Consider the following 25,721-nt stretch of genomic DNA (forward strand, 5'->3'; position numbering starts at 1 on the left):
GACTCCAGCCAGGTCTCCTAAGCAACCAAATTGGCCCGGTAGCTAGGGAGGGTAGAGTCACATGGGGTAACCTCCTCGTGGTCGCTATAATGTGGTTCGCTCTCGGTGGGGCGCGTGGATGCCGCGGAGAATAGCTATGTCTCCGTGGTAACACACTCAACAAGCCACGTGATAAGATGTGCGGATTGACAGTCTCAGACGCGGAGGCAACTGAGATTCATCCTCTGCCACCCGGATTGAGGCGAGTCACTACGCCACCATGAGGACTTAGAGCTCATTGAGAATTGGGCATTCCAAATTGGGGAGAAAAGGGGAGAAAATCACAAAAACGAAAAAAAAAAAACAATTATGAAAAATTGGAGGGAGTTGGTCATCTGAATAATCTGAAGGATTCGAGAGCAGACTAACCCTTTAGAGCTCTTCTGTATCATCAACACACAGGAACACTCAGTTGTAATAAAATACATTTTATTTCAAAAAGATAAACAAGAATACAATATGGTACTAATATGCTAAAAGATAAAATAAATGAATAGTTAAATAAAAGTACATAGGATGGAAAGATGCAAGTGGTTGAATTGGATGTAGTAATGGCAAAGTATGACTATTATCTTATGGAAGATAAATAGTTGTTTCTCTGTTAATTAATAAGGTGAAAACCTTATTTCTATTTAAACAAATAACTCAAAGTTTATTTGCTAGACATCTGATACACAGGTCATGCAATCTAATGAACATTAGATAATCATAAACTGATGGTATACACTAATGCCAAGGTCTCTGGAAAGAGGTTTAGTAGTGATATTTTGATTGTTCTTGATCGGTCGATGAGTTTAGTGACGGAAAAGTCTTCCACAGGGGCTCAGGGCCACGTTACAATGGGGAAGGAGCTGGATTCCGTTTTAACAGCCTTGGACATGAAGGAGCTGAGGAATTCTGAACTCCTGGAAGCACAGAGAGGGTTCTTGCAATCTGGAACAGGCAGATATAAAGCCCTTATGTCGGTGCAAGATTCATCATCTGGAACACGCAGATGCACAAAACTTGAAGAGAAGGTTTGCTCACCAGAGCTAAACCTGGTCGCTGTCGTTATTTCCCTGGTATAGGGATTCCGAACATGCCACTGCAATAGTTTCTTGTAGTGAGACTTGGTACTTGGTCGATCTTCTTCTGTCTTTTGGATGGAGACCAAGAACGTTGGATGATCTGTTATCCTCTCTCTCATGGAGTGAGATTTAGCATGTTGGATGGTTTGTATTCTGTTAACGACCCTCTGGACGGGTACTCAGAACGTTGATCATTATTCTGTTACTGCCTCTCTCTTGTCGAGTGAGAACCGAACAAAGGTGTGGCTGTTGTAAGGATGCTTTATACCTTCCTGATGAGGAGGAGATTTCAGTTTGGCACTTCTTGTTTCAATGATATGATTGGCTGCTGAGATCGGAGGGGGCCCACACATTGTAACTAAGCCTCCCTTCTCTGTGTGGAACATTTGCATATTTTAAAGTACATAGTTCAAACAATGTTTTTACATTTTCATCTATGCATTGTTCTTTTTCCAAACCTCTTCAAAAATACTCTTGGCATTTTTCTGAAGATATAAAGACCAACCATGATATTGAAAAATTAAATATTACGCATGCATTCATTTATACCACCATAGTTCAGTTTGTGTGAACTATTGTGTTAACTGAACAACTGTCATTTACATAAACAGTTCTGTGAACAAAGAGTGGATGTGTTGCATTTGGTGTCCATGTTAGGAATAAAAGTTTGTGTAAAGATTTGTCTTTGTGGCTTTGTTTCAGCTTTTGCCACATGGTAAGTTAATGCTGCTTCAAGAGGTCTTGAAGAAAATGTATGGTCCTTCTCACCTCTTAGGGAAAACCTTAGGATGGGGGGTTTGAGAGGTTGCTAAGAAACCACTAATGGACCAATGAGAAGTATTTTTCACTGTGTTGGAAGGTCCGGGCCTTAGTTTCTGAAGTATCTGGTAGTTGTCCAAGCAGCTTATCTGATGGCTGTTCTTGGCATTTGTTTGTGTTGGTCCTGCCATGATCCAATCAAAATGGAGCCACTCTTGTTTGCCTTGACAGTTATAGAGGGGCTCTGCCATAAACTGGCTCCTGGAATATCATGACTGTTCACCACATGAGGACGCTCAAGACTACATGTAAAACCTTAATGAATTTGACATTACAATGTGTTATCAATGACTCCATCCCTCATTCTATGAGTAGAACTCCCACAAGATCAATAAAACAAGCTTTTTTAAACACACGATGATGATTTAAAGTAATATATGCAGTAGATAATGTTTCATTTGTAATGTTTACCTTTTACAATCATGGCGCTAACGCGCTAACATGCTATATGCGGCCATAATATGCACCGATTACACTCTGTTATTGAAATTTATGGTGACACTGATACCACTGCAAAAATTGGCGCTTAAAGGTTAGTGTTAATGGGTAGAATACAGACAAAAGAATGATGATAAGAGAGGCATATCTTACTTTGGGCAGATGCGTGAATGGCTTTGGCTGCAGGCGACACATGAGTGAAGCAGCATATCAAACAACAGAGTGAATAGGCACTTAAGAGTATTTGAGTAGATTTGATTCATTTTGTAGACCAATTAACAAACAAAAAAAACTGCATGACATGTTGCTGGAAAATGTCTTTATGCGAACAATCGAACAGATGCAACAGTTTGCTAATAACTCTGCACGTCGGTGTATTCACGTTGACTGGTCTGAACTGACTGAACGGGGAAAAGCTGTCGGCCTCAAGGTAGGTGGAGCTCCACGTAACACCTACCATTGATGCAGACCAATGGCAGTAAGAAGGTGTTTATTAGCCAGTAAGACATTTTCCTGAGAGTTCGCGCTGGAGAGCTATTACGAACCACCAAAACAAACTCAAAAACACCTTCTTTTTGGTCACCCCCATTCGTTCTTCGATTTCATATGAAGTGTGCAGGGGCCTTTAATTCTAAACACCAGAAGAACTAACAATAAGAGTAAAATGTGGGCAAGTCTGTAAAACCTTCTGCTGTTCCTGAAGCACCTGCCACTCTGCATATTCTTCTGATAAATCTCAACATTAGTAGCTGAGGTTTATTTTAAAAAAGGTCTCTGATCATTTCAGTCAGATCATAAAAGTCTAAGCAGCACATTTAGCATTTTCTGTGAACCTGCAATGCAGACTTCGCATGATTGAAGGTTGGGATAGCGCAAACTATATTGGACCTGACAAAATTTTTTTTTAATTTTACATGTGAAGAGGCCATTTACATTTAAGTCTTAAAGGCACAGCAGCAAAAAACGGCCTGTTTAAAAAGGTTCAGAGACATTAAATGTTCATGAAAATTCAATTCTGTTTTTGGTGCCAAAAAAATAAAAACACCTTTACTGACAGTATAAAGTTTTTGTTTATTTATTCAATCCTTTATGATATGATTCCTTTAATTGTTCACGAATGAATGGATAAGGTTGTACCTCAAAGTGGAAGGTCTCTTCAAACTGAGGGTCGCTGGTTTTCTTCTTTACCTTAGTTTTTTTCTGATCACACCTGAGAGAGAGAGAGAGAGAGAGAGAGAAATGAAAGACATCAGGATGTTATTATTGAATCAGAGCGGATGCTGAAGTCATTTCAGTATACATCAGAGACTGAGGCCGAAACTCATAACAGAGTCTCCTAACAGACTGATTTATAAACTATCACAACAATGCTTTCTGACTGTTTTCAATACTTAATTAGAAACCATCAGAATTCTGTGTAAACCTCTGTTTCCACAATAGTAACCCTTGTGATTTAAGGGCACTTTGAATATGACTTGAAATGTGTGTAAACTCACCTGGCTGGCCCTATAAGTGTTACTGTGGCGTACGGGTCACAGTTCTGCCCACTTATCAATGGCAAACCCTGACATGCAATTATCCTGCAACAAACACACACACAGCTTGTTAATGAGCCTGTTAGTGATAATAAAAAACAGCAGAATGCAGAAACAGCAGAATGCTCTATCCATACTGTCTTGGATATATGCAACACTTGAAGTCAAAATAAAACCGTATTTGCAACTCATTTTACTACTGTAATGTGCCACATTTCTGAGTGAACAGTATATTCAATGAGAAAAACATGTATACATACTGCTATATTTCGTGTTCCACGGAGGAAAGAAAATCATATGGGTTTTGAACCACATAAGGGTGAGTAAATGATGACAGAATTTAAATTTTTGGGTGTACTTTCCCTTTAAGAAGTTCCTCCATGTCATGTGTTAAAACATGAATGAATGAGAAAATGAGAGGATGAAAGAAGAAAGAGCATAAATGAAAGTGTCAGATAATAGGGGAGAAAGTAGAAGCATTGCCATCCAAGGCAGGAAGTAATTCACACTCGTAGTAGTCATGGCGACAGTTAAACTTGTTGATGAAGCGGTAAGAAAAAGGTGAGAATAAAACGGCAGAGAAGGAGAGAGAGTGAAAAAAAGCAGTGTGACGGCAAAACAAAACCACAGGAACAGTGCAGCATGGACTTCCTGCCGCCACGGCATCACTTCCTCTTTCGTCAACCTGCTCTGTGGGAGAGTGTGAATGAACAGTGATGGGCTGCATTAAACACACATACACGGACTGAGACAAGCAAGTTTTTCACACCATCAAAGAATACATACACACCCTGTCGAGGTGTGAAAGTGAGTTTCACAGGTACTCTTCCCCTCCCAGACAGCATACACACCTCTGAGGCAGCAATCGTAAACACAACTTTCACACGTCACAGGAAACATACTGTATTAATTATTCCATATGTTACATGTCCATGTTCGACTCTTAAAGGCATAGTTCATCCATAAATGAAAATTCTGTCAACATTTACTCGCCCTCATGTTGTTCCAAACCTTACTACAGTATATTCATTGGAACACAAAAGGAGAAATGCGGAGGAACATCATGACCTCTATTTTCCAAACATTGAAAGTGAAAGGCGATTAAAGCAGCCAAACTCAAAGATGACAAAAATGCACCATAAAAGTGTCATAAAAGTGGGCCAAATGTATTATATTCAAAGTCTTCTGAAGCCATACGATAGCTTTGTGAGAAACAGACCAAAATTTAAGTTGTTATTGATGACAGAATTGTAATTTCTGGATGAAGTATTCATTTAAAGTAAACAGTGAATCAAACGTATCTTATTTACTTTAAAGATGCACTGTGAAAAAAAAAAAAAATATGTTCACTGACACTTAGAGGACAGGGAGGGAATTTATTTTATGAAATAGTTGCGCGTTCCTTCGCAATAGTTTGCGTTCCCTCACAATACGTTTTGCGTTCCCTTGTAACAGCTTTACCCATCCCATATGAAAATTCACCATGGTTTTACTGTAGTAACCATAGTTAAACTATGGTATTTGTAGTAAAACCATAGTAACAACAAAATTTACCATGGCTTTGCAATCAATATATGCATTGTTAAACAATCAAAATAATACAGAAAAATAATTACTGTAGTTAAACCATGGTAAATTTTGTGGTTACTACATTTTGAAGTTTAACAAAAAATACCATAGTTAATTGTGAGGGAATGCAAAACAATTGTGAGGGAATGCAAACTATTGTGAAGCAACACAAAACTTATTATGAGAGAACGCAAACTATTGCGAGGGAACGTAAATCTTATTGTGAGGGAACGCAAACTCTTGTGAGGGAACGTAAAACTATTGCAAAAGAACGCAAAACATATTGCGAGGGAACACAACCTGTTGCAAGTTCACAAAAACTATTGTGAGGGAATGCAAAACTTATTGTGAGGGAACGCAAAACTACTGTGAGGAAATGCAAAACTATTCCGAGGGAACGTAAAACTTATTGTGAGGAAACGCCAAAATATTGTGAGGGAACGCAAACTGTTTCAAGGGAACGCAAAACTCATTGTGAGGGAACACAGAACTACTGCAAAGCAACACAAAACTTATAATGAGAGAATGCAAACTATTGCGAGCGAACGTAAATCTTATTGTGAGGGAACGCAAACTCTTGTGAGGGGATGTAAACTATTGCAAAAGAACACAAAACATATTGTGAGGGAACACAACCTGTTGCAAGTTCACAAAAACTATTGCGAGGGAATGCAAAACTTATTGTGAGGGAACGTAAAACTTATTGTGAGGAAACGCAAAAATATTGTGAGGGAACGCAAACTGTTTCAAGGGAATGCAAAAATATTGTGAGGGAACGCAAAACTCATTGTGAGGGAACACAGAACTATTGCGAAGCAACACAAAACTTATTATGAGAGAACGCAAACTATTGCGAGCGAACGTAAATCTTATTGTGAGGGAACGCAAACGCTTGTGAGGGAACACAGAACTATCGCGAAGCAACACAAAACTTATTATGAGAGAACGCAAACTATTGCGAGCGAACGTAAAACTTATTGTGAGGAAACGCAAAAATATTGTGAGGGAACACAATATTACTGCAGAAAATAAATTCCCTCCCTTTCCTCTTAGAGGCTCCGCACTTAGCAGCGTAGACTCAATTACCGATGTCATTGCAAAAGTGTGCTATTCGCAGTCAGCCATGATTAATTTATTCCATGAGTGAAAACATCCAATGTTTTGTCTTTGTAATCTTTTGCAATCTTCGCAATAACTTGATCTGCATCTAGCCTTATTTTTCAACCCATTCCCTGGTCTGGCTTCATTCTGTTATGAAACGGCCACTTCTTCACAATTCAGTCAATTCCCAAAGGATCAAATCAAGTCCTGCCCGACCATTTCTCATTAAAAATCCTGTTACACACAGAAATACGCAACATTAAAGAAATAAACTGGGTTGCAAATGCAAATTCATGTTGACTTAAATTACTTCTCTTTAATGATGCCACAAACAGAAACCCACATCTGACTGACAGACATTACTTACTGAACAACGAGCTGTTGGCTGACGGATCCTGTCTCTGTGATCAACTCATTCAGCTTCATCTCTAAATGAACCTTCCCCTGTCAAAGAAAAGACAACAGATCCCATTACAGTTCATTCAGCGCAGTTATCTACTGGATAACACAAGCAAACAGTCCTCTGAACTCAGAACGGTTCATTTAGTCCTCTCTTTGGATGAGACTCTGCTTCTTTGTCTATGTGCACTGAACCTTTCATTAGCATCCACGGATCGTAAAAATGTATTACAAAGATAATTGTTCAACACTCATTATAATCCTTTATAATGATTAGATACATTTTTAGCAGGTGTATGAAGTCAATTCCCTTTAAGTTCACACAGGTGTCCTAGCACAGTAACTACAGATGGAGTTCATCACATTAACTATGGACATGTTCCATTAACGCTTGACAACCAGAAAGAGTCCAAATACCTTTTGTCTTCATTTTGAACAGTGTATCTATAGTTTCATATCTCAAATAAACCCGAACTATTTTTTTTTGTAAAATGTTTTGCTTGAGAAGTATGCTTGTGTGCAACCTTTCTTTAAAATAAATATGTTTTGAGGACTGGAGTAGTACGCAGTAGGTCTGGACCGATAGCGTAACGGACATATTCATGATATAATAGGATATATGTTGAAATAGCCTATCAAGCTGGTCAAATTTGGTGAAGCTGATAATGTCGGAATGAGAGCAAGTGCAAACAAAGTAGAGGTGATAGGAGGAGACACACACGTACTCCTACGCAATATTTTGTGCAAGTTCCTTTGAGAAATGACACTGAGAGCACACAAATAATTAAATGTTAACACAGAAGTCCAGAGCATTTCTAAAATATACACTAAAGTCAAAAGTTTGGACACACTGGACTGTATTTATACTTCTGATCTAAAAGTTCATGTTTAAAAGCTTTAAATTAGTTTTATAGACAAATATAAATTAGAATATATTATTAAAATACTATCCTTATTATTTACTTCTATAAAATAGATGAGTTGGACTGGATACTGTACTATCATTCTAAAACATGGAAAATAGTCATAATAAAGTATGTGTAGATGTGTCTGAACTTTTGAATGATCTGGACAGACACACAGTACATTTCCTAAAGCTATTTCTTTTTTTTTTTTTTTTCAAAATATATTTGTAAGCTTGCAGAATGCCTGCAATACACAATCTAAAAGTGCTGATCCTTAAAGACAAATAAAATCATATCACTGATTCTAATCGTCTGTTTTAACCCCCAAGCAGTTGGGACTGTCAGGTTGATATCTTTACGCAACATCGACCTACAATATATTAATCATAAAGCAATTCATTTCATAAGTACAGTATATGAAAACTAAAAACTTGTTTTGCATGAATCAGTTGTTTATTTTGTGTTTCTGGTGTTTGTAAGCGGTTCTAAACGCAGAAGTGGAGGAACGTCTGCTGATTGCAGCCAGTTCTGGGCGGCTCTGAATTTTCTTATCTGATGGAACTGCCGCCCACCTTTTTCTCGTCCTCATGGTTAAAGTCACAAACACACATATACCAGGGCATTTAACCGAGTGCCACTGTCATCAAATCACACTGCAGACTCAATCACTTTAAAACTAGAGCTGGGCGATGTAACTAAAAATACATAGCTCATTTTTCAGCCTTTTGACACATTTGATATATATCTTGATATTTACATATTTACTTTCAAAAGACTCTTGAAAATGAAACTTTGTTTTTAGTCAGATTTCAACAGCCAGTGTGGTCAAGTACATTCAAAATGATTAAATGCAAGCACTGAAAAGTACAAATCTAAATCTAAATTTTTCACAAAATAAACACAAATGAATTATATTAATCTCTTTCATTTACATACATGCATTAATATTACATAGTAATAAAAAGCAATATTTACCTAGATATATTTTTATAAAACATTTTAAAATTTGCTTTGCATAGATTTTATGAACATTTTTAAGTGATGCAAACAAATCATTGAATCAGCGTTTTGAATTGATCAACTGAAACAGACGGTTTGAACCGATTCAAAGAATTCTGTGATATTGCCAACTATCTGAAGTTTCAATCAGATGCAATTAAAGGAATATTCCGGGTTCAGCACAAGCTCAGCTCAATCGACAGCATTTGTGGCATATTGTTGATTACCACCAAAATTAATTTTGACTCGTCCCTCCTTAAAACAAAAAGGGTAACAGTGAGGCACTTACAATGGAAGTGAATGGGCCAATCTGTAAACATTAAAATACTTACCGTTTCAAAAGTATAGCCATACGACATAAACAATATGCATGTTAACATGAGTTTAGTGTGATAAAATCACTTGCTAACTTTTTCTGTGTAAAGTATAGGCAATTTTACAAATTTGTTGTCACGCCGGTATACCCTTTAATCTGGTAAATGCCGTAACGCTGGTAAATCCCTGATTTTATTACACTAAAAACATGTCATACAACATCACGTCAACAACATCATATGGCTATACTTAATACTTAACTAAACATTGAGCGTTTAACGTTTACGGATTGGCCCCATTGACTTAATTTAATTTTGTGAATAATTTACTATTATTAAAATAAAGGCCTAAACAAAATTGGAAACACTAATGTGGAAGTCAGGATTTTTTGATTTTTTAAAAAGAAGTTTTTACGAGCAAACTCTTCAACAAAAACACTAATTTTGTTTCTGATTCAGTAATCCCACTCCTTCCAACCCCCACTGTACCCGGTTCTGCTGTATACTGCATCATAGTTGTGTACAAAACAGATTGTTGCACACACCATACACAAAAACAGGATGTGGACACAGGCTTGCATCTGCTTTAAAGCCAATGGACCACATATGACAGCTGACTAATAATCCATTGATCTCATTGGGCATGGCGAGGCAATGAGTAATCACAAACTCATCCGATTGGCTCAAACTATAGATGGAGACTAACCACAAGGGAAGTATGGCTGTGTATTTATATATTTCTCTGCTGGGTGTGTGTTTGCGTGTTCAATCATAACTCGCATCCAATCTCACAGTTAGATATATAAGATCAGTGCTTCTAAACTGGTGGGTCAAGGGTCGGTGTTGATTCTGTATTGGGTTGACACTAAAATCTGGATCCAAAAGCCATTTGTCAACCAGTAAGTTCGATCACTCACCTGAACTTCTGAGTGTGGGTCCACAGGCTGCAAGAGAAACCAGTTCTCTTTCCCACTGTACTTATATAGATCTTCTTTCCTGATAGCTACTTTCCCTGCCAACACACACACCGTGCTTTAGTTGACATGTACACCAAGCATTAGTCTCAATGCATATGTAAATGACAGAAAATAAGGGCAGAGATACTGACCTACAGGTAAATCCCTTAGAAACATGCCCTTGGCATACACATAAAAGGACAGGCATTGGAACGGGCGGGGAATCTCAAAGTAGAAGTCCTCTCCAAAGAATGGACTGAAGAAAAAGAAGGGAAAAAAAGATGTTAATTACAAGCACAGAGACTCCCAAGCACAACAGAAAACAAACAGCAAACTGGTTTTAACGTATTGTTTATGTTTGGGAGATCCAACCAAAATGTTGGCTATGCAAAAGAGGGGTTGAAATGAGCCTGGCAATTGGCTGGCTGTGGGCAGCAGATGAGCTGGGAGAATTCACCAGCTGCATTCCTAGGGGCCTCCTGTGCAGGTGGCATTTGGTAAAAGCATTTCAGAAGAAAGGCTAAAATTCAGTGGCCCCAAAAAGTATGTGGACACTTCAGCCATACTTAAAAATGCATGATTTCATGGCATTAGAGAAGAAAATATCAAATCAAGTGACCATTTAAAGCACACATTTCACTAAAAGAAGTTTGTTAGGTTTTAAATGATACAGTAGATATACTGTGCCAAAAACTATGGAACATGTCGATAGTTAATGTGATGAACTCTACCTGTGGTTACTCTGTTAGGTGTGAACTTGAGGGGAATTGAATTCATACTTGCACTGAAAATCACCTTAACACCCTTAAATTACTCTCACAATTTCCTTTCAATTACCTGGTAATGTTTCACAAGTAATCCCGCTAATTTGCACAATAAAAAAAAATTACGATGAAATAACGCGGATTGATGGCTTCAACAGAAGCATATACTATCAATTAACAACTTGCGATAGGTCTGTCTTTAAAGGTTTACCTAAAAATCTATTCACCAAGGGAGAAAATAATTGGGATTTTTCACTTGAACAAAATGTAAAAGAATGTAAAAATGCTACAGTATGAGAATGAGCTGGATAATGAGCAGTCAGATGGTTATTAATAACAAAATAAACACCAACAAAACTCGGAGACCGGAGGTGGGTTTCAGCTATTCAACGATTTATTTATTTTTACACAAATCAATGTTTAATGTCCATTTATTTGGTAAGTAGTCTTGTAATAGGCTGGATAATGAGGAGTCAGGCGGTCATTTTTACATATTAAACATCAACAGAACTCCGACGCAAACCGGAGGTTGATTCCAGCAGTTCAGCGATTTCTTTCTTTTAACATAATTACATAATTTCAATGCAAATCAATATTTTATGTCCATGAATTTATATATTTGGTTAGTAGCAGTATAATAAGCAGGACAATTAACAGTCAGCTGGTGGTTTTTCGCTAAATAAACCCCTTTGGGGTGATACAAGGCCCCTCTGTTTCGTTTCGGGTTGCTGATCATCCTGTCAGAGTTTATTTTGCAATATCAACCGGCTGACTGTACATTATCCCTTACATATATGGTAAAAAATAGTATTATATTTAACAAGACAATATGCTACATGTCCTTTTATTCTTCTGTTTTTAGATATGTATGATTTTATCATATAATTGCTAACAGTTAATATGTATATTGTTTACCAAGGCAACACATGTTAAAAAAATAAAAATAAAAATAATAATAATAATATTCAGACATTCCCAGAAGTAATTTCTGGCAACCACAGCTGCTGAGACTTTACTGTAAATGTGTGTACTTTTGGCAGCCTGATCTCACAGTGAAATCGAAAAGAGTAGACCGACTTTTCTTTCGTCAAAATCGGTATACATTGACTGAAATTTCGAAACACTGCCCCCAGTGGCCAAAGTGGTAAGTGTTGTAAGGCATATGGGCGGTGTGAGCACCATTCAGGTCCAGAAGAGGTTGGCAAAAGCTAGTAGTGAAGCAAGTTGTTTTCAGCTTTACAGGATGTTATACAATGAAGAGAAAAGCATATATTTATAGATTCTATCCCCCAACCCAAACCTTACCTTTACCCATTAGTTGAGTAAAAAAGTAATGTTAGAGGGAAAAGTGAAACCTCCGAATCATGCTCGTCATTGATTATTCAAATGTGGTTACTGTCTGGCTTTGAACCCCAGTCTCTCATGCAGCTGATGCAACGCACTGCCAATCGTGCCAGGTGAAAAAATTAAATATATTGAAACTACTGCAAACATGTCCGATAAGAATGCTGCATGTCAGCACGTCGGCATACATTTGCCGATCCTAGGGTACTGAAACTATCGGAAACATCATGCCGACTTCACATGTGATCATGTTGACTTTTGGAACCTGACTGTTGCAAGTAGCAAATAATATTTCATGGCTGTGATGTAAACTAAACCCTATTGGCTAATATGGACGAGCCCTTCAATATGTCTCGCCCCAACTTACTGTTTCAACAGGAAGTACATCAAAACAAGAAAGAAAACTGAACTCAAAGCAACTTCATGGGGTCTTTAAATGTCCAAATACTTCTTGGGGTCACTGTTTATGTGGAAGTCAGCAGTTAAAACATTTTTATTCCTAAATTAAAATGTATATCATATTAATAACGAGTAATAGCAGTGTAAAAAAAGCGGAATGTGATGGAAGGACGTCTAGCTGTAACTGCAACAGTCAAATATCTCAGCTGACACTTGAGAGGAGAATGCTCATCCACCCACACACACTCCAGCTCACACACACAAATTCCACACTTAAAGCCCCCGCAATCCAGAGTGCATGCGCTACCACATTCATTTACACACAAACACAGATTCTGAACTCCCAACGCAGCTACAGGTACATCAACTCAAATACTCAAAACAGAGCGATACCACACATAAATGTCCTCCATTTACTAAAGGGCGATAAAGTGCTTAATAATAAGCTAGATGGGAGAAAGAGAGATTACAAAAGGGTTAAGAAAGACTTGAGGAGAACCTTCATGCTCTGAGAGAGGCTGATTGCGAACGAGTGTGTGTATGAAAGAAAAGAAGCGATAGATAGCAAGTGTGAGAGAGAAAAGTTAAGGAACGCGTAGGTGGACATACTTCCTTAGACACAGCCAACAGCTCTTTGAACAGAGGGGAAAAACAGTTGTGAAACACCAAGAGAGGGAAAGCCTTCAGAAAGAGAGAGAGAGAGAGAGAGAGAGAGAGAGAGAGAGAGTAAAGAAAGTGTTGTTCTTTCTGTGACTAGACATTTTTTTGCAACCAAAAATGTACACAGTGTAGTTTCATCAAACACAATGTTAAACGTCTGTTATCAAGCTGAACTGCCATCAAGTCAAACCCGGAAAGTCCATTCAGCGGAAGGAAGGCCTTGTTTGAGCAAATTTGAGTATTACAAAATGTAAATGTTAATGAAACAATTTTCTTTTGAACATCAACTATTTAAATCGTGCAGTTGTGGAGCAGGAAATGGGTGGAGTCGTCTTGCAGCGGAAATACTTTATTTTCTTCAGTGTCGTTTTTCAGTGTATGATATTGACCAATTGGATTGGTAGATGAAGCACAGGGGTCAGGAAACAGAGCCAGAGCCATCAGTTTTTTTTTGTTTTTGTTTATATCATTTCATTTAAGATGGTAAGTGCTGAACTCATATTTTCCCACCTCAGGCCCACCAGGGCAATACCTGCCAAATTAGTGGTCACAAATGTGGGTTTTTAAGTGGTTGATTCTTAAACTATTACCTCCAATCCTAAATATGTGTTTAAATCAGTGTCAGAAACCCTGGATTTGATTATCAAGGCCATTTTTTATCTATATGAGGGCATTTTTTTTTTTCAAACCATTCCAAACAGTTGTCTCATCTGTTTATGTCAAACACTTCAATTTAATCGATTCATTAATACAATTGCTCAAGAATGTTTACCTCTTACTGTAAGAACTAAATCAATATTAATTCATATTTTCTGCCATAAAACGTATAACTATGACTATAATAGAAAATTAAAAACTATATCAGGTGTTACATTATGAGGGCATTTTTTGTCCACACATTTTGGATTTCAGGTGGCATTTTTGCCCTTATCCCCCTTTATTTGGTAACACTTTCTATGAAGTCCATATTTATAATACATTGTAAAGGCATTTTACATGCATTATACTGCAATCATAATGTCTCATAATCCTTATAGTAAGTTATAACTTCTCATAAATAATTATATCTACAGTTCTAACACATAATAAGGCTTCCCCTATTCATAGTTAGACCTTAGATTATAATGTATTACAACACAAGCAACATCCAAATTTAAACAGCAGAAGCTAATAAAGTTAAAGGTATAAGTGCTGTCATGCAAATGCAGCATAGTGTAAACAGTCAAAAGGCTTTATGACACGATCGTATTATAAGTGATCTTTGCCTGCTTTAAGTAAAGTTACAAAAGCAATATGTTCTTATAAACAGCCATAAACCTGTAACATACAATATAGTCAAACTTATTCAATGGAAGTTATTTATAAAATAAGATTTTTATTGAATAGTGTCAGTATAGAATCAGTTCGATTTTTTTTTCTTGTGTGTGTTTACACGCAAGAAGATTTGCTACTTGTGTGATCAACATACATATTTTATTTTTTCTGATATATTTTAACCTTACAAGTGTTTTTCGTAATATCTCAATTTATATTGAATGGATGTTAATTTGTATTTTGTGCATGTGTAATGTTCAGTATATCATTTCCAGCATGAGTAATGTCTTATAAACACTTAAACATATATTTTGGATGTTTATAAGAAGACATTGCTTTTGTCACTTTACTTAAAGCATACCTATTATATATATTACAAATACATATATTATAACTTCTGCAGATAAAATTGGATGTTGTTGGTATTATAATGCATTATACTATATGGTGTAATGATGAATATGTACTGTAAGTATAAAGTACAGTATTATAATTTTGGTTCCAATTATTTATGAGAAGTTATAACATATTATAATGTGTATTATGAGACATTACTAATGCATTATAGTGACTTTACAATGCATTATAAATATGGGCTTCACAGAAAGTGTTACCCATTATTTTTTATAATATGAAATTTCTTAGCATAACAGGATGGAACAGAAACTCAGAAAAACAAAAACAAAATAATCAGTGAAAACATGACAATTTAATTTCAATAAAAGCAAAATGAAGGTTGGTAATAGGGACATGCAAACCGACTGATATTCTGATTAAAAGAGCAAACAATTTAAAATAAAAGTTAAATTTGCTCTGTTTTTTTTTTTTTCTTTTTTTGTGTGGGACAAACATAAAATGTCCTGACAGATATCGTCACTGAAATATCACGCCTGTTTCTGTGACTAGCGGTCGACCGACATGGCTTTTCAATGGCTGCTGCAATATCGATATTTAGAGAGCAGGGTGGCTGATGGTGTATATAAAGCTAATAGTGCATAAAATAATTTAATGATGCCAGATGAGATGTACACAAAATTGCTGGAAATAAATGAATACTTATTTTACACAATATTTACTAAACATTCACTAAAACATTTAAAAATTGTGCACTATCAACTGAAAACCCTTACAAAAAAATTGAGAGTTCTGGCAAACTTGCCGCAAATTCGCAACTCATTTATTTCAAATGTAAATGAGGGGCAAATTTGCCGGGAAGTCTGCCAGAACTCTCGATTTTTTGATGAAGGAATTCTGTCGGTAGGTTTTGGAATTGTTACATGAGCTACTTTTTAAGCACCAATGAATGAACTAGATGGGTTTTAGGCACTAGATGAAATATCAAAGAAAGAATGAGTTTGATGTCATTTCCAGCAAAAATCTGTCCAAAAAGAAGGTGTTTTTAAGTTTGTTGCGGTGGTTCAAAAAAGCTGGCCAGCGTGAACTTTCAGGAAAATTTTGTACCATGTGTTAAACACTTTCTTACAGCCATTGGTCCACGCCATCGGTGGGTGTGACCCGGTAAACATGAACATACTGGAGTGCAGAGTTGGTGCAAACTTTACATCTGTACGATCGTTTCCGCAGAGACATTTTCCAAGAGTGTGTCATGTGATTTTTTTTTAATGATTAAGTCTACAAACATATAAAAAATACAATAACAAATAGTAATCGGTGCATATTATGGCCACTCGTAGTGTGTTAGCGTTAGCGCCATGAATGCAGAATGTAAACATGACAAATTACACATTATCTATGGCATATAAATCACTTTTAATCATCACTAAGTGGTTAAAACAGCTTGTTTTACTAATCTTGTGTGAATTCTACTCATAGAATGAGGCATGAAGTCAATGCTAACACATTTTGATGTCACATTGGTTAATGTTTTACATGTTGGACAGCGTGCATCTCGTATTTAAACGCTCCTCTAAACGCCTCCCTCAGCGGCGTGGCCAGTGTCCGAATGTTCGCAAGCAGTAGCCTATACCGTTGCTCAGCTGTTTTAACCTTCTTCCTAGCTCTGAGCAAAGAACGAAGAAGAACTTCTCCATAAGTGTATCTGAGCTACATATCGGCCAAGTGGGCAAAGCTGTTGGCTTATGCTGATAATCTCAAAATGGCCAAATATCAGCCTGGCTGGTCCATCATTGCGATAGCTGTGACTTTGCAGACATTACACACTTCACCTTTTTATTTTAAATGTTCTTTTGCATTACACACTTAAAATCTGTCATTTAACAATATCCTGTTAACTACAGTATGCGAGTAGTGAGTCATGAGGACACATATACTGTAGCACACATATGGCACCGTTTCCTGAGAATGACCCAAAAATTGCTGACTTTCTTGTTAGAATGTATTACTTGTACATGTTTTCCCGTCTCTCATTTGTATGTTTTTGTAAAGCAGCAACAAAACCACATATACGAGAAGTGCTGTCCTTGTAAGATAAATATCATCATCATCAGCACATGGTTTTGCATGTCACCGGTGATGTTTGTGTGCTTTTGTGTATCAGAGTGTGTGTTTACAGTCTCACCTGACACTCTTCTCAAAGACTTTTGTGCGGTATACTTCTTCCTGGTCTAGACTGATGGTACAGAAGGTGCAGAGGTCACGGAGGCGGTTGGGCCCTGAGCATGGACCCAGATTCTTTGCTTCGCCTGCGGAGAAATGACAACAACTTTTAATTTATACCGAGATAATTATATTTTAACATCTTCAGTAAAGGAATATTCCGGGTTCAATACAGGTTAAGCTCTATCGTCAGCATTTGTGGCAAAAGTTTGATTTGCACAAAAAATTATTTTGACTCGGCCCTCCTTTTCTTTAAAAAAAGCAAAAATGGAGGTTACAGTAAGGCACTTACAATGGAAGTGAATGGGGCCAGTTTTTGGTGGGTTTTAAAAGGCAGAAATGTGAAGCTTATAATTTTATAAAAGCACTTACATTAATTCTACTGTCAACTCACGCATTATTTGAGCTGTAAAGTTGTTCAAAGTGTAGTTTTTGTGTTTGCGTTACATTGCCATGGCGATGAAGTTTTAAAATTGGATATTTACACAGATAAAGTTAGTAAGCCATTGTATCACACTAAAATCATGTTAACATGCATGTTGTTTACATCTTGTGGCTGTACTTTTTAAACAGTGAGTTTTAATGTTTACCGTCTGGCCCCCATTCACTTCCACTGTAAGTGCCTCACTGTTATGCAGATTTTTGTTTTTGTTTTGTTTTTATAAAAAAAAAAAAAAAAGAAAAGAAAATGGTGGTAATTTAGGCCACAAATGCTGTCGATTAAGCTTAACTTGTATTGAACGTGGAATATTTTTATAGTATTTTTTTTTTTTATATGTTTATTAAGCCATATTCCTTGTGAGGACCCTTAGCAGTTAGGCAAAACCCACACAAGCACACACCCCTTGGCCCAGACTCCATCATTCAATTACAGAGGATATTAATAATCTGAACATTACATGCAATTGGATTAGAGGTTCGTCAGTTGTGGGGTTGGCAGTGCACACTAACTAACACACACTCGTACAGACACACACGCTTGCAGGAGCGCTGTGGTGGTGCATGGACTTGAGGCGGATGTGGCTGACGTATGTGGAGCTCATCTAAGATGTGGTTACAGACGAGAAACGTTCACTTCCTCCCAGCATGCACTTGGGCTTCCATGAGAGCGTTGATTCAAAAGATCAAATTCAAACACACATACACAACCGCACAAATTATTGTGTCAGTGGGCAGATGTATGCATGGCTGATTTTGACCACATCAAACTATTCAGAATGACACAGCTAGAGATGTTTCCTCAACTTGAGAATAATAATCAAACAAGAACAAGCACCTTTTCAAGTTACAGATTTACATGAACGGATCATAGTTATTCCTTATTCTGGTTCAGGCCCTTTAGCCCACTCTCTGGAATAGTTGCTTCTGAATGGTCAGATTTGGCATTCTGAGGTCAGATATGTTTGTGACTACTAAACTACTTAGCTGTGCAAGTTTCATGTTTCTCAAACCACTCTACTGTCTCTTTTTTCTCACATAATTACATAGTTTGTGTCTATTTAATAACTTTGTGTGTCCATTTATTTATTTGTTAAGTAAGTAGGCCATGATTGTTTCTGTGGCCAAATATCCCAAACATTCATCCTACAAGAGATCCATCTATTCCAGTTATTCCTGACTCTGCTTGCTGAATGCACAAGAAATCTGCAACACACACACCTTTAGCACTTATACATTCTCCCTCTGTTTCCGGCAAGCACGCGCGCACACACACACACACACACAACTCTTCCCCTGCACCATTGAGAAAACAACAGCTAATAATGATGCTTACAGTCGACACAGATAAAGACTCGGAGGAAACTAAACTCCCAACAGAACACTGCCACAGGGAGCTTGTGATAGCAGCCAATGCCCTACAGTTAACCCTCTCTGCACACACACACACACACACACACACACACACACACACACACACACACAGGTGTGATCAAGAGAGAAGTGTGTAGCACTGTATGCTTGGCAACGGAAGTTAACGCAAACCACAACCGTTAGGCGTGAACAAACAAGCTACTGAAACGCTCACACATAGATACACATGCACCAGTAACAAAAATGAACTTTTCCATTAAGGAGCAATATTTGCCCTATGGAATTGATTTTTTTTAGGGTCATTGTGTGTGAGGGCTTGCTTTTTTCTAACCATATAAAAAAATTCAGTGTGTCATTCTTTTTCGTCAAATACTGTTAGTCCAATCATTAAAATAAATCCTCTATCTCAGTTATTACATACACTGTAAAAAATTAATTCCTACAGCAATCTACTGATTCATAAATATAGTAGTTTGCTGTTAAAAATGTTGCATTCTGGGAGATCAAGAGCAGGCTCACTGTGAAGTGACTAGTTTTACAGTAAATAGCTGTTCTATGCAAGGCAATAATGGAAAATGAACATTTAAAATCGTGATATCATCTTTGTGAAAGCTATAGTGACATTTTGAAACGTATATTTTAATTATTATTATATTATGTTCTTCCAGCCAGTCAGTTTGTGTTTAAGTAAAACACAAGTTGTTGCACTGTGTTTCTTGGAAAACAAAACCTAAGGTCAGACTGAATGTCTGATCCTATTTTATAAATGGCACTATATGTGGCAATAGTGATGCATTACACATAAAAGCAAAAACACTAAAGGATATTAGAGCAAAATTATATCAGCATATTTACATTTATGCATTTGGCAGACGCTTTTATCCAAAGCGACTTACAGTGCTCTTATTACAGGGACAATCCCCCTGGAGCAACCTGGAGTTAAGTGCCTTGCTCAAGGACACAATGGTGGTGACTGTGGGGATTGAACCAGCAACCTTCTGATTAACAGTTCAGTGCTTTAGTCCACTACGCCACCACATACTTAGTGTTTGGGGGGGGGGGGGTGGGGGGGTGATGTTGGATGGGTCAAGGAGGCTGATTGCACCACCTTTAGTGAGCTGCTGGCGCCCCCCTTTACATGGCACCCCTATGCATTGCATAACTTGCATTTATGGTTTTTGCGCTTCTGCAAGTCACACACAGAAATCAACTCTCGGCATAAAAAACGCAACAATGGTGACAATTAACAAACACTTTTACGTAAAAAAGTAAAAGCTGAACATTAAAATACAAGTAACTTAGACTACAACAAAAACAATGTCAAAATAAACCAGTAAAAGTAAATTCTTCATGCCGCAGTGCATGCTGGGAACATAGCTGTTAATTTCAACAACAGTAGACCGTACATAATTTAACAGCAATACGCTGCTAAATTGCAGTTGTATACTGTAGCTGTCAAAAACAGTATCTTGCTGTTAATTTCAAGAACGGTAACACACCGTATTTTTACAGTATAATGCTGGCAACCACAGCTGCCAGTAGTGTACTGTTTTTTTGCAGGATTATTTTTTACAGTGTAGGCTGTAAGTGGCATATAATTTTAAAATCAACATCAACACATATTTTATGCAATACTACGTCTAATTAGACCTAGAATAGAATATTAAGAAATGTAAAAATGCTAACCCTTAACCTACCCCTAACTTATAAAGTCACATGCATACAAAGACATAAACAACAAAAAAGACATAAACAACAAAAAAGGCATAAAGAAAATGAATACTTATGGTATGCATCCTTGTGTAAAGCAAAATGTTCTCTTTACATGATTTTTTACTCCAATGAGGTTACTTTTTTCAGGCCTGCAGAACTTCGCAGAAATCTGGGCAGATTTCCGTAGAATTAGAACATCGTAATTCACAGTTTACACCTCTCATTGAAGTTTTAAACATCTCCCACCCCTTGCAAGTTTAAGAAATATTTTGGATCATTTCAATATACTTTTAGCTACCAATAAGTGTGTAGTGCTCCCAGCTCCATTTGACACATTTGATCATATTTCACTACATTCCACAGAAGTCTGTAGGTTTTTCACCCAAAGCAGCACTTAAAATGTGAAGTTTGCAGATTCCATTTGGGCCTGCACATTATCTACTTCAGAATTATCAGTTTTAGCTATTGTGATGCTCGTAATTGAGATTTAGTTTTTGAATAAAACAAAATCAAACAAAACATGACACTGACATGATTACTGCAAAGCTAAACCACAGATTTAACCAACAAAGAAAAAATAATCTAACTGCAATTCGACGTTAAGCACAAATTCACATACTGAAATGCATTTTGGTTAATTTTATGCAGAAATACTCTAATGGCCACTCAAAGTGACACTTGAGTGAGCAAGGGCATTCCCTCATTTCCTACGAGGGTGGAGCTAGGACGCAAGGAAAGCAAGCAAGGAAAGGAAACGATGATGTGCTAGTGTTGTCACGGTACCTAAATTTCAGTAGTCGGTACCGATACCAGTGAAATTTCACGGTTCTCGATATCAATTTCGATACCACAGCAAAAATATGCAACTATTATAATGTGCTATTGAACACACCAGTTTAGTTATTTTTAATAATTATTTAATTATTATTATAATAATTATTATTATTTTCCAGAATTTTTTTTAAAGTTTAATTTAATCATCAAAATGACGTCTAATCAATAAATTCTTAAAACTTTTAACAAGTGAAACTAGCTCAGTGGTAAAAAACGCTGGCTACCACCCCTGGAGTTTACTAGTTCGCCAGGGCATGCTGAGTGACTCCAGCCAGGTCTCCTAAGCAACCAAATTGGCCCGGTTGCTAGGGAGGGTAGAGTCACATGGGGTAACCTCCTCATGGTCACTATAATGTGGTTCGTTCTCGGTGGGGCGCGTGGTGAGTTGAGCGTGGATGCCGCGGTGGATGGCGTGAAGCCTCCACACGCGCTATGTCTCCGTGGCAACACGCTCAACAAGCCACGTGATAAGATGCACGGGTTGATGGTCTCAGACGCGGAGGCAGCTGGGATTCATCCTCTGCCACCCGGATTGAGGCAAATCACTACATGACCAAGAAGACTTAAAAGTGCACTGGGAATTGGGCATTCCAAATTGGGTCAAAAAGGGGAAAAAATTCTAAAAATAAGTGAAAACAGTAACTTTTCAACATGTCATTGCATTTTTTGGCCAAACTTTTATTCAACAGCAGTCTTGCTTGTGATATTTTGATTAATTATTATTATTATTATTATTACAGTGAATATTACATTTTACTATATAGTTGTAATATATTTTTATTCTATTTCTTCAATATTATGATGTGTTTTTTGCCAGAAGCTTCACTTTTCCAAATAAAAAGTTTGCAACATGGTCCAGTGTGATCATTGAAGACTTTTAAGTCATATCTGAAATCTCATCTGTTTACACCGTCCTTTGAGTCTGACACAGATTCGGACTGGCCATTGGGAGAACCGGGACTTTTCCCGGTGGGCCGGCCGTGAAATGGGGCCGCATGGGCCACTGCGTTATGCAGAACGCGCCACAAAATGGCGCCGCAATATGCAGAAAAGGACAGCAACCCCCCCAGTAATATTATAGATTACTGGTGTTTGTGTATGTGGTAATTTTGAAATGTTATGTTTTAAATTGTATTACTGTTAAGCACTTTGGTCAACTCTATTGTTTTAAATGCTATATAAATAAAGTTGAGTTGAGATTAAAGCGCAAATGCTGTGATTTAATTATATAAATATGTAGTTTACATGTGCTGTGATCTTCACAGTGGATTAGTGCTCTGCTCTGTCATCTCATACAATGAGAATGATTCTCAGTGTCTGTAGAGTTTCCAATGGATGAGCAGTCGGATTTCTTTCAAATACGCAGCTCGTCCACAGCAAGATTGCAGCCATTAGTGGTTTAATAAATCACACTAGGACATGTCAGGATTTTAATTTTTATTAATTGTCCATTTCAGTGTACAAGGAATAACAGAGCACGGGTTCAAATGAAGCCAGTGAGCATTTTAAAGCTTTCGTGTGTCAGTCATACTGCATGCTAGTACTGGATAGAGTCGGTACCCAGTACTACAGGCACTGCAGAAACACTGGTATTGTTACATCTTTTTTATTTTGGTATCGACTTAGTACCGAAGTACCGGTAATTTTTGGCAACACTATGATGTGCAATTTAAGTAATGAGAAGCACCCAGTAATTCTGTTGTGCATCCTGACCAGCTTGACACAACACCATTGGCACAACTAATGCCGCAAGTCTGGGACGGGACTGTTCGCTTGACCAATGGAAAACAGGGGGAGTGTTCATGAAAACTGTTTCAAAATCTGGGATTGTCTATCCCACAGGGATAGAACATTTTCTTTGACGAAAAGGCTCAGTAAAACAATACATACATTACATTAAAACCATATAAATTACATACAAATACAAAAAAATACAAAAAATAATACAATATAAATAATAAAGAATGAGTAAAGTATGAGTATAAAAGCAGTGGGACTTAATCTCATCTTGGATGCTTATTTAAAATACTATGAGCAGTTGGGATAAAAGTCTTTCTGTGCAAGTTCTTTAAAGAAAGTTTGAAAACAGTCATTCATTTTGCAGTTACTGTTTAGTGACGCTAGTGGCACAGAACTGACACACTTAACCTTTAATATCACATCACACTTGAAGAGTGCTGCATCACTCATTAGGCTGGGATTGTTGAAATGGTAAAGTAGTGGCAGTTGAATATAGCAGCAGGTTTAGTGTTGGCTGTGTAAGCACAGCATACTGTTAAGGGTGTGTGAGGTGACAGCTCCAATCTGCTTCAGCTCTTTAAAGAACTATTAATGTCTAATCCTATTGCACAGACTGTGAAAACTAAAGCGACTCTTGAGCTCTGAGCTAAGCCCTGCTGCCCTGAATTGCTCAGTACCAACCCCAGAGATCAGCAAAGACCCGATCCCTGACTACTTTCAGAAGATTTTAACGTAGATCTACTGGCGTGACTGGAAGGAAAAGCAGTCCTAAATTATATTAGTTGTCTTTAACTGCTATACTTACTTACGTCACAAAATTTTGCATTTGATGCAATATACTTATTGTGTGCATGTGTTGTTCTGCAAAACTCTCGCAAGATTTGCATTTGCTTTTACAGAGGTTGGGTTACGGGTGGGATTAGGGGTAAGGTCAACAATTTTATTACAGCTGAACAGGTACTTTACATATATGACACTTTAAATGTAAGCACAATGTAACAACATATGTATCACAATAATTGTGTAATTATATCACAATAATTAATGAATCCTAAATAAATGGAACAGCCAACTTGCTACCTACTCCATGGATTTATTCAGAACTAAACAGGTTATAATCGAAATGGACTATGATTATGTGCTGCATTCTATGCAGTGTACACTGTATACTGTCTATTATTGTTAGAAAAAAATGCATGTGACACAAAATGCAACACTAAACAGTATTTCAAACAGTAGTATCCAATATTGTTGCAACTTGTGACATTCTAAAGTCACTGAATGGAGTCCAGTTATCTCTTAAATAAATGCAGTTATCAATCAATCAAAAAAAAAATTTGTTATCAAAAAATATTGGTAAAATGCATTAATCATGTTAAAAAAAAATAAATAAAAAAAAACGTGTTAAACGTTTTAAATGAATTGCATGTATGTGTTACCATGTTGGTTTCGTCAGCTATAATATACACACAAATATAATACAGTGACAGAACATGAGATATGAAACACAAATTAAATGAAATGTATTTTTGACACAACATTAAAAATTAAATTAAAACATATTATAAATTGCTCTCGGTAGATTGTCCATTAAAGGGGAAGTAACACTTCTATTAATCAGCCAAACAGACAAACAGCAACACCAGTATTCTCAAATTAGTCAAACTGACCAGTATATCGGTCTATCACTACTGTGTACTACAAACAGAAAAGGTAGTATGCTATTTAACAAATAGTTCTCTTCCTTAAAACTAGTGACAGACTTGAAAGTATGTGAGACATGAGACACATATAAAGTAGAACTTCTGCTTTGCTGATATGCTTTTTGGATCATTTCATATTACTCAAAACTACTTGTAGACAATAATTACTGTAAAAGATGTATAAAGGGACAAGAGCAGTTTGAGCTGAGAGAGTGAATTAAATAAATGATGTCAAAAGGTCACGAGTCAATGGGTGAGAATCATAAGTTTCTAACAACTGACTTCAGATTTCAACATTTACTAGGAGTGTAGGGTAAGAGGGAAGGAATAAGACATACCCACAACAGGAAAACAGAAAGTCGTATGACGGTTTAAATATAACAGACTACCAATCCGTTCACAGAGTATTGAAATATTCTAATAAGGGCGCAGAAATTGGTTGACACAGGAAAAATGTGGCCAGTATTGGGTCGTAAGACTATGTTGTAAGACTGTCATCACTGAGCTAGCCTATCGGGTTCAGTTCCTCTTCACCGCCTGTTCTTGAATACTACTGAATGCCTCACAGTTCTCAAACACATGACAACATCAAAACAGTTCCTTCTGCTTTTTGTGTATGTGCACGCACACCCGCGAGTTGCCGGTGATGGTGACCGCATGTAAATGTGGCCGTTAACAGATTAAATCAGACATAGTGAGCGAAGAACAAAGCCTTTTAGT

General features: G+C 37.1%; 1 protein-coding gene across 8 annotated transcripts in view; it reads right to left on the minus strand.

Moving 5' to 3' along the window:
• Positions 1-25,721, minus strand: part of LOC127416747 (ras GTPase-activating protein 2-like) — a 98,963-nt gene that overhangs the window by 67,551 nt on the left and 5,691 nt on the right. For all 8 annotated transcript variants that reach the window (XM_051656278.1, XM_051656279.1, XM_051656283.1 and 5 more), the window contains exons 2-7: positions 17,162-17,285; positions 10,294-10,397; positions 10,103-10,197; positions 6,936-7,012; positions 3,860-3,943; positions 3,501-3,573 (exon numbers count right to left, since the gene is read on the minus strand). In XM_051656278.1, coding sequence (XP_051512238.1) covers positions 3,501-3,573; positions 3,860-3,943; positions 6,936-7,012; positions 10,103-10,197; positions 10,294-10,397; positions 17,162-17,285 — 557 coding nt within the window. The remainder of the gene's footprint in view (positions 1-3,500; positions 3,574-3,859; positions 3,944-6,935; positions 7,013-10,102; positions 10,198-10,293; positions 10,398-17,161; positions 17,286-25,721) is intronic.

This window comes from Myxocyprinus asiaticus, chromosome 26 (genome assembly GCF_019703515.2).
Source record: "Myxocyprinus asiaticus isolate MX2 ecotype Aquarium Trade chromosome 26, UBuf_Myxa_2, whole genome shotgun sequence".
Lineage (NCBI taxonomy): Eukaryota > Metazoa > Chordata > Actinopteri > Cypriniformes > Catostomidae > Myxocyprinus > Myxocyprinus asiaticus.